We start from the raw sequence: 10,103 nt of genomic DNA on the forward strand, positions 1-10,103 counted from the left end.
TCGCTACTTCCTTGGAGACAAGTCTTTTTGATACCCAATTACCGCTAAATTAAATGGTTATACTCATACTATTTTCTGTTGAGAGTTATCTCAGCTCACAAAGCTAATTTTCTTTCCCGAAGCGTACACCTCCAATCCGTACGTACGCTTCGTTCGAACTTCCGCCTCCGGAGCACTGCGCATGTATATTAATTCGCGGCTGCTTTTCGGACGGGTTATGACCCAAGATGGCGGCGCCCTGCGCTTTTGAGCCTTGGCTTGAGAGTCGTCTCGAGGCCCTTGGATTAGATGGAGATGTATACGGTGGATATATACGAGGCGTATTAAGGGAAGCGGAGTGCGATGCAGAGCGGCTGGAAGGGCTAGCAGGGGCCTTGGCTGCGGGGGAACCGGTGAGAATGACGGCCAATTAGTCCTGACCGGCTTCCGTAGCTATTTTTTTTCCTTCCTCCCCTCCCTCCCTCCCTCCCTCTCTTCCTTCCCCTCGTATGACACTATCCAAATGGATTTCGTATCTTTCCTGGCTTTTGGGAATATATATTTATTCGTCTGTATAAAATATATCCAAAGTGTGCATGAAGAATCCCAGGAACAGCTAGGTATTTAGGTGTATTGTACCGAGTGTAGTTTAACTTTTTATCTCTATTCATTATTCACGTAAAGTATCCCGAGGTGACAAGTAGTGTTTTCAAATCTGGGTTCAAATTTTGTTTATTCCTCGTGTTTTCTGAATGTATTTAAGCAACAGTCTGTTTCTTATCAAACATCCTCATTCCTTACATTACAAATAGGTTCTTCTCTTCTAATCACTAAACAACCAAGCTCTGATAAAGTTGGCTTCAAGATCGTCAAGATTATATTTAGTGTTTTGAAAAGTCTTAATGTAACTACGTTTATTGTTGCAACCACAGGTTATACCTTATAATGTGCCATAAACTACAGTAACAGTTAAATAGTAAGTTTGTAACAGTAATAACAAGTATTAGATTTAAAAAGGGTACAGAAAATTAAGCCAAGACTGCAGCTAAGAATTTATTCATTTCTTTTTATGTTTAAGGGATAATAAGAGAACAGAAATAGAAACTTGGCTGCTATCTTGGAAACATATCTGCAATAAAATAGTTCAATTGCTTGAGATTGGAACTGTGCAAATGTTATTTATTTATTAATCAAATTTAGAAATCAATCATCTCACTTTAAGAATCTGTTAGTCTTTTTGGTTGTCTCAAACTTTTTGAGTCTCTTATGTCTCAGGACTACAATTTAAGAATGGTTTGGTGTTGTTTTTTTTTTTTTTTGGCTTTCCACTAAAAAAAAAGCCAGCTTGTTTTTGGCAATGCTACAATCCTATATCAATGTATTTCCATTGAATAAGTGGGACCTGTATTCGTAGCTTACCATCTGCTTTTATGTAACTGTTTAAAATATTTTATTGTGACTCACAAAATTCTAAGTAATTCTCTTGTTCTGGTAATCCTATGTGTATTTGTTCTATTATTCTCCTGCTATAATTCAAATGATTTAGTTTTTATTTGGAAATAATTTAAATTGGTCCGTAGTCTAAAATATAATTCTGTTTATTAACAGATTCCTTCACTAAATGTCCGCCTCTGTGATAAAGTTGGCATCAACTATCATTAAGAGCTTCCCAATTACGATATTATTGCCATTACAGAAACTTGGTGGGATGAAACTGACAAATGGAACATACAGCTAGAAGGATTTAAATTATTTAAAAGAAATAGACCAAATAAAAGAGGAGGTGGGGTTGCACTATATATAAGAAATAACTACATCTCTACAGAAATAGAACACAACAATGATGAGAACTATCTTGAATGCATTTGGGTCAATATTAAAGGTTGTGGGGGAAATGACATTGCCATAGGTCTATACTACAGGCCACCCAACCAAGCAGAGGAAGTAGATGAACTTTTTGCTAGTCAGCTAACTAAGGTATGTAGGAAGCACACCACAATAGTAATGGGAGATTTTAACTACCTTGACATCAACTGGGAAACAAACACTGCACCAAGTGGAAGATCCAACAGGTTCCTAACAAACCTAGCAGACAACTTTGTTTCCCAAAAAGTAGAGAAGGGAACAAGGGGATCAGCCATATTGGACTTAATCCTCACTAACAGAGAGGAAATGATAGAAGGTGTTGAAGCCATAGGTACCCCGGGGGTCAAGTGACCATGCAATATTGGAATTCAACATTATCCAAACACAAGTAGTAGAACAAAGCCAAACTAGAGTCTTGGACTTTAAGAAAGCTAATTTCAATAAACTTAGAGAGAGCTTGGGAAAAATTCCATGGATGAGAATCCTCAAGGGAAAAACAACTCAAGAAGCTTGGGAAATTTTGAAAAATGAGATTACAAAAGCCCAGTCTAGCACAATACCAATGAAGAAGAAAAATAACAGCTCCCAAAAGAAACCAGCATGGCTGCATAAAGAACTATCTGACAAACTGAAAGACAAAAAAGGTAAGTATAAAAAGTGGAAGGAGGGGGACATAACTAAGGCAGAATATCAGCAAATAGCCCGAGCCTGTAAAGATGAAGTGAGGAAAGCTAAGGCTCACAATGAAGAAAGGCTTGCCACAAAAGTAAAAATTAACAAAAAAAGCTTCTTCCAACATGTTAAAAACAAGAAAAAAGTTAAGGAAACAATTGGTCCATTGCTAGGAGAAAGTGGCAAGAAGGTGACAAGCAACAGGGAGAAAGCAGAACTATTTAACTCATGTTTTGCATCTGTCTTTACACAAAGGGATAAAACAGTCCAACCTATCAAAAGCAGCACCACAACAATCAGATTAGGAACACAAATTGAAATAGGGAAGAAAATGGTAAGTGAGCACCTGTCTACCCTAGATGAGTTCAAATCACCAGGACCGGATGGATTACACCCTAGGGTTCTGAAGGAACTAGCAGACGAGATCTCAGAACCACTGAATTATATCTTTCAGAGATCCTGGAACACCGGGGAACTACCAGAGGACTGGAAAAGAGCTGATGTGGTTCCCATCTTCAAAAACGGGAAAAAAATAAATCCAGGAAACTACAGACCTATCAGCCTGACCTCAATACCAGGAAAGATTCTGGAAAAATAATCAAGCAACGAATTTGCGAACACCTAGAAGCAAACAAAGTAATAGCCAAAAGTCAACATGGATTTGTCAAAAACAGATCATGTCAGACTAATCTTATTGCATTCTTTGATAATGTGACAAAATTAGTGGACCAGAGGAATGCCGTTGATATAGTTTACTTGGACTTCAGTAAGGCTTTTGATAAGGTAGACCATAACCTACTACTAGATAAAGTAGAAGAATGTGGGTTAGACAGCATCACCACCAGATGGATTCGTAACTGGCTGACCAACCGCACTCAACGTGTAGTCCTCAATGGAACTGCATCTACATGGAGGGAAGTATGCAGTGGAGTACCCCAAGGCTCTGTTTTAGGCCCAGTACTCTTCAACATCTTCATCAATGATTTGGATGAGGGAATAAATGGGGAACTCATCAAATTTGCAGATGACACCAAGCTGGCAGGAATAGCCAACACTCCAGAAGATAGGCTTAAGATACAGAAGGATCTTGACAAACTTGAACATTGGGCACTATCTAATAAAATGAAATTCAATGGTGAAAAGAGTAAGGTTCTATATTTAGGCAACAAAAACGGAATGCACAGGTACATATAGGTGGTACCGTGCTCAATAGTAGTAACTGTGAGAGGGATCTTGGAGTTCTAGTGGACAACCATTTAAATATGAGCCAGCAGTGTGCAGCAGCTGCCAAAAAAGCCAACACAGTTCTAGGCTGCATCAACAGAGGGATAGAATCAAGATCACGTGAAGTGTTAATACCACTTTATAATGCCTTGGTAAGGCATTATACACTTGGAATACTGCATTCAGTTCTGGTCGTCACGATGTAAAAAAGATGTGGAGACTCTAGAAAGAGTGCAGAGAAGAGCAACAAAGATGATTAGGGGACTGGAGACTAAAACATATGAAGAACGGTTGCAGGAACTAGGTATGTTTAGCTTAAGAGAAAGAAGGACTAGGGGAGACATGATAGCAGTGTTCCAATATCTCAGGGGTTGCCACAAAGAAGAGGGATCAAACTATTCTCCAAGGCACCTGGGGGTAGAACAAGAAGCAGTGGGTGGAAACTAATCAAGGAGAGAAGGAACTTCCTGACAGTAAGAACAATTAATCAGTGGAACAGCTTGCCTCCAGAAGTTGTGAATGCCCCAACACTGGAAGTCTTTAAGAAGATGTTGGATAGCCATCTGTCTGAAACGGTATAGGGTTTCCTGCCTAGGCAGGGGGTTGGACTAGAAGACCTCCAAGGTCCCTTCCAACTCTACTATTGTATTATTGTATTAAGACACACTTTCAACCATTGGTAATGTAATAATTATACACACAATTATTAAAAACTGCATAAATTTGCATCTTTAGTGGATTTCAGATTATAGAGCATATAGAATTATATTTTTATTTTAGATAAGATTTTCTGGATTCAACTGAGTAATTTCTCTGTTCTTGATCAGGATGAAGATATATTGCAAGACATTTGTAAAGAAATAATTAAAAAATGGTCAGAGGCCCAAGATATTGAAATCAGTGAGAAGAAAGAAGGTATTAAATGGCACTCTTTGTGGTATTCAAGATGTTGTGTGGATTTGGATACTTTTGCATGATTTTCACTGCAAAAAAATACTTTTTGTTCCCTTTGTATTTTTTCCAGTTCTGATTTCATGACATAGGTACTCAACTGTGCAGTCTCTTATTTTACATTTGCTCTATTTCATTTTATTTTACGTAGTTTTTATTTTTATGAATAGTTTTATTTTGCTGGAATTTTTAATTTATTTCATCTGAGGCTGTAAATAAAGTTATTGTTATAATTTTGACTTTTTAAACATTGCATTCAAATTGGAGGAAATAATGACTTCAGGAAAGCATCATGTTCACATGCAAGAAAAACAAAGACTTCATCATCACTTATTCTTGCTTTCCTTCCCAGATGATATCCAAGCCATCACGAACATAATTGAAAAGCAGGCACAAATTGTTGTGAAACCTAAAGAGGTCTTGAAGGAGGATACACTTCAGAAAGCTGCTCTCCTGGCACAATATGCTGAAGTAACAGATGATGAGGAATATCCTTTCTTTGCTGCAAGTTCTGAAAGAGTCTATTCTTTAACTGGCTGATTCGGTGACTCAGGGTGAATGGTATTCTTTGGTTAGCTAGTGTTGTTGTTGTTTTTTTGTAACCTGATCTGTGTTATAAATTTAGAGTAGAATGTATGCAAGAATTTTAAATGTAGGTCAGAGCAAAGATACTCCCTAATGATTGGACAAGGGTAACTAATAACCAACTGTGGTTTAATCAGAAAAGAAAAGTCTCATTATTTTATCATCTATATTTAACAGATGCTATCTTTATGATTATGCCAGAAATAATAAGGGTTATATACCCATCACCCATAATATTAATGAAGTAAGGAAGTAAGTAGAAAACTACTTCAAAATAATTTAAATGACTTTAGCATGGACTAAACACACTCATGTTGAAAATTTCTTTTTTTAGCCATAGTAGCTTGGGATATAGTTTTCTGTACTCATAAGAAATCTCTGGTTAACAGATACCAAGAACGAGTGGAGGTTGAAGATAGCTATATTGCCATCCTTGATGGAAGAAAAACTACAGGCAAATATTTCTGATTATTTCATTAGGGGAATGGAAGATTATTTCTGGTCTCTTAATTATTTTTTTCATGGTGGCCAATGGTCATGAAGTATCTTACATAGGCATTTAGTACATTTGTCCATATTCCCAATATTTTATTATCCTTAACTCAGTTCACTGAAGTAAATGTACATGAAGATTTGGGAGCAGCAGCAATGCCTATTGCTTCTAACAAATGTATCCTTTGTAGGATGACCCTTGAAGCTACATTTGATCATTCTTGGAATAATAATAGAAAAGCGTATTGAGTCTATAGAGGAGAATCTTGGATAAAGAAGAATGGAATTTTCTTTTATTTCAATTATTATAGGAAATATTTTCTTGTAAGTAAGATATTCAAGCTTTCTTCAATGTCTTCCTGGTGAGTTAATTGACTAGATATAGATCATGCTACTGCAGCTATTTTCTTGATAATGTCTGTTGCATCTTCTACTTTGTTAAATGTTTTTATTTTTCTTTATTTCTTTTGAGAATAAATTTAGTAAATTAAGGAATAGTTACATTTTCCTCACTGAGAAATGCAAGTCTGAATTGAGATTTGAATGCTAAATCTCATTTTCCATAGTGCCATGTGGAATTGGTTTTTCTTCTATACTCTTTTTTCTATGGCTTAAGGCTCTGTTGCAAGTATGTTTAGACAAGGTCAGAACTTTATTGCTCAAAACGTTTGTTTCCTCAACTCTGTGCTTGTTAGCCTTGTTCAAAAATACAAACCTGGAAGATGTTATGAATGCTCGTAAGCTGGAGAGAGAACATCTACGTGATGAATCCCAGCAAAAGAAAGAGCGGGACAAACTTCAGCGGGAGAAAGACAAGCTGACTAAGCAAGAACGCAAGGAGAAAGAGAAGAAGAGAACACAAAAAGGCGAGAGGAAACGGTAGCTAAGAACGGCTGCTGGACTTTCTTTCCCTCCATTATCTAAAACATGGCACAGCATGCACATTCAGGCAGAATGATCAAACAGAGAGAAGCTTTTTGAACATTTTTCTTTGTTTTTCCAAAGCAGCAGCATGTACTTGGCAAAATTTTCAGGGAGAGGGAATGTTTTCTCTCTCATGATAAAAACTTTGATTTAAATTTTTGTGTATACAATTTTGCTGTCCAAGAATTTGGGTGAATTGCCATAGCCAAGATCTATAACCAAAGAATTGGTGACTTTTTGTTTTTCTTGTTATTTTCTGCTCTTATTAAGTATTTTCTTGAAAACTGTAAAGCTAAGGAACTTCTATAATATTCAGTCTACCCAAAGGTGGTAGAATTGTTGAGGAAAAATCCAGTTTGCTACATGTATTTGTCAAGAAGAGATAACAAGCCATGATAAGTGTGTAAGATTGCATTTAGTGCAATGCTGTAAACATCTGACATCAATATGAGACAACATATTTGATTTGTTCAGGATTGGCCTAATAAATGTATATGTGACTTCAGCAAAGCTGTACTGTTGCTATCTTAGGTAAAGCGTTATGAATTTAATTGGTATGTTACATGCTTCACTTCTTGCTCCATACATTCTTTATAATCTACCATATTTATCGCAAAGACTACTAAATTCAAGATGATTTCTATCACTCTGCAAAGATCCTTAATGTTTATAAGATATAATGATAATTTTTAGCAAATATCAGATAACTCTTCCATTTTAGAGGGAAAGTAATTTGGAATAAGAAAAAATTTCCTTTTATAGGAATAGAGAATTGTGTTTGTAGTAGTGAAGTCCCGGCTTAGGTTTTGCTGTAATGCAGAAGCATGGTCACCTTAATTACAGGCTCAAGCTCAATCCCTCCAAGACTGAGTGGCTATTGTTTCCATCATCCTGATTTGTGCATCTTGTTCCATCTTTGATGATAGGGGGAGAAATTTTAGCCCCCTCAGAGAAGGCCCGCAATCTGGGAGTCCTCCTAGATACGCGGCTCAGTTTAGAAGAACACCTGACAGCCATGAACAAGGGGGCCTTTTACCAGGTTCGCCTGGTATGTCAGTTGCGCCCCTTCCTGGATCGGGATGCTCTGTGCACAGTCACTCATGCCCTCGTCCTTTCTCGCCTGGACTACTGCAATGCTCTCTACATGGGGCTGCCCTTGAAGAGCACCGGGAGGCTTCAGCTCGTCCAGAATGCGGCCGCGTGGGTTATGGGAGTACCTAGGTGCTCCCATGTTACACCCCTTTTAGGCGGCCTGCACTGGTTGCCGGTTGTTTTCTGGGTGCGATTCAAGGTACTAATTATGACTTTAAAGCGCTCTATGGCTTAGGCCCAGGAACCTGCAAGACCACCTACTGCCACCAGTAGCCTCCCACCGTCCAGTGCGATCCCACTGAGTTGGCTCCTCAGGGTGCCGTCGGCCAGACAGTGTCGGCTAGCAACCCCAAGGGGGAGAGCCTTCTCTGTAGGAGCGCATTCCCTCTGGAATGACCTGCCCCCGGAGCTTCGCATAATCCCCGACCTCCGGTCCTTCTGACGTGCCCTAAAAAGTTGGCTTTTCCAGCAAGCCGGCCTGGCCTGAACAGAATAAAATAAATGATTAATTTAATTGTTAATTTTAATCTAATTTTTAAATTTTTATTCTTAATATTAATTGGGTTTCTTTTTGGATACTTTATTTAATTTCCTTTTTAACTTTTGTAATGTGTGGGGTTTTTAATGTTGTACACCGTCCTGAGTCCTTTGGGAGAAGGGCGGCATATAAATCCAATAAACGAACCAACGAACGAACAAATTACATGGGGCCTAAGTTACTGCCTTCGCTTTCCTCTTTATTCTAATAGATGCTCCCAAATCATCATCTTTTATCCAGCTATTTATCCTATTGTTTTATAGTGTTAGTACAGCATCAACATTTCAGTACCCAGGATTTTGGCTACTTGATTCCAAACTTGATACAATAAATATTATCCTTGTTTGAGGCAGTCACTCTCTTAAATGTTTTAGAGTAATTGCTGTACCATAGCAATAGCATTTAGACTTATAAACCACTTTACAGCCCTCTCTAAGCGGTAATTGCTGTACCATCCTGATTATCACCTTTTCCTTGCTGATACACTATGAATTATTGAAAATTGAAGGCCAAGAACAGAACATCAAGTAAAGGAAGGCTACATTAAATCTTCCCCTATTTTTTATTTATTATAATAGGTCTTGGTATAATTTACAACCTTTTATCATTTTGCTTCTTAGATAAGGGAATTAGCTGAATAGCAGCAAAGATACTTCCAGTAACTCTCTGATCACAAATAAGAACATATTTCTAACATTTTGTTGGAAGATCTGACTACTTGATCTCTTACTTGATTTTAATACTGTTATTTCAATAGTTCCATGTTTGATATTTATTAAGGGTACAGCTATTGTGACATATACTGTTAGCATTGCTGTCAATTCATGCTTTCTTTACATTTGCAGTACTAAATAAGTTATATTTCCTTGCCATATTTACCAATGCTTATAGGGCATTATTAGTTGTTCTTTATACATAACCTCTCATAACTAATCCAGCTTGTAATTTGTGCCATTAGTGTACTAAACTTGGGGGCAGAGGAGCCAGGAGAAGGATGTTCCCGAGACTACCTGCCACCTGCCCAACTCGCTCCTCGGGGACCATCTTCTCGGGGACCCTCAGAGGAAGATTTAGAAGTTCTGGAGCTGTTACCTAACAGCATCAGGAGGCTCATCTCTGCGGCTATAGCGAGGGGGATATCCTCGGGCCTATCCCAAAGGGAAATCCCACAACAAAGAGTGACCAGACTCCCCATTGGACCGAGTCACAGATCCCCTTCTTCTTCACAGATCCCCTTCTTCTTTCTGTGGCAAGACCACAGACCTCCATCCCCTTCAGTGGTCAGTAAAGGTTCTATCCTGGGGGAGGTGGCACACCTGGACTTGGGGTTTTCGGAGGATGAGGATAGATCCTCCTGACACCTCTGCATTCCCTGGTCTATTCCCACCTCTGGTCTTCAAGCTTCTGCTTCATGAGGCCAAAAAGACTACTCAGATTGGCACGGGGGCTCACCCAGTGTCCCAACACAAAAAGCTGGACACTCGTCAGTCTTCATATCGCAGGCCTTTCTCTTACAGATCCCCAGACCAGGACTACCATCAGCAGCGGTATGCTCCTTACAGATATGATAGGTCAGCGGCCATTCTATCAAGACAGGAACAGATACCAGGGGCAGTCCAAGCGGTCCTTTCGTGGAGGGGGTGGCCGCCCCTTCCACAGAGGGAAATGACTCCAACCCGAGTCAACCCATAGGTGGCCGTCTAGCATCCTTTGCAGATCAGTGGGACCACATAACATCAGATGCCTAGGTCAGGTCAACAGTCAGGTATGGCCTCCGTCT

The 10,103-nt window shown here is 38.9% G+C and overlaps 1 protein-coding gene across 2 annotated transcripts; it reads left to right on the forward strand.

The window, feature by feature from the left end:
* The first annotated feature begins 210 nt into the window (after positions 1-210).
* Positions 211-8,476, forward strand: CCDC43 (coiled-coil domain containing 43). 2 transcript variants are annotated; one of them, XM_081969608.1, is made up of 5 exons: positions 211-392; positions 4,569-4,656; positions 5,045-5,180; positions 5,889-5,947; positions 6,465-8,476. In XM_081969608.1, exons 1-5 carry the CDS (start codon positions 228-230, stop codon positions 6,650-6,652), a joined length of 636 nt encoding a protein of 211 aa, XP_081825734.1. In that variant the 5' UTR covers positions 211-227; the 3' UTR covers positions 6,653-8,476. The 2 variants fall into 2 exon arrangements, with proteins under 2 accessions (XP_081825734.1, XP_081825735.1); XM_081969609.1 differs by lacking the exon at positions 211-392 and adding an exon at positions 472-547.
* The last annotated feature ends 1,627 nt before the right edge of the window (positions 8,477-10,103 follow it).

The sequence above is a fragment of the Natrix helvetica genome, assembly GCF_964273705.1.
Source record: "Natrix helvetica genome assembly, chromosome: Z".
NCBI classification, from domain to species: Eukaryota; Metazoa; Chordata; class Lepidosauria; order Squamata; family Natricidae; genus Natrix; species Natrix helvetica.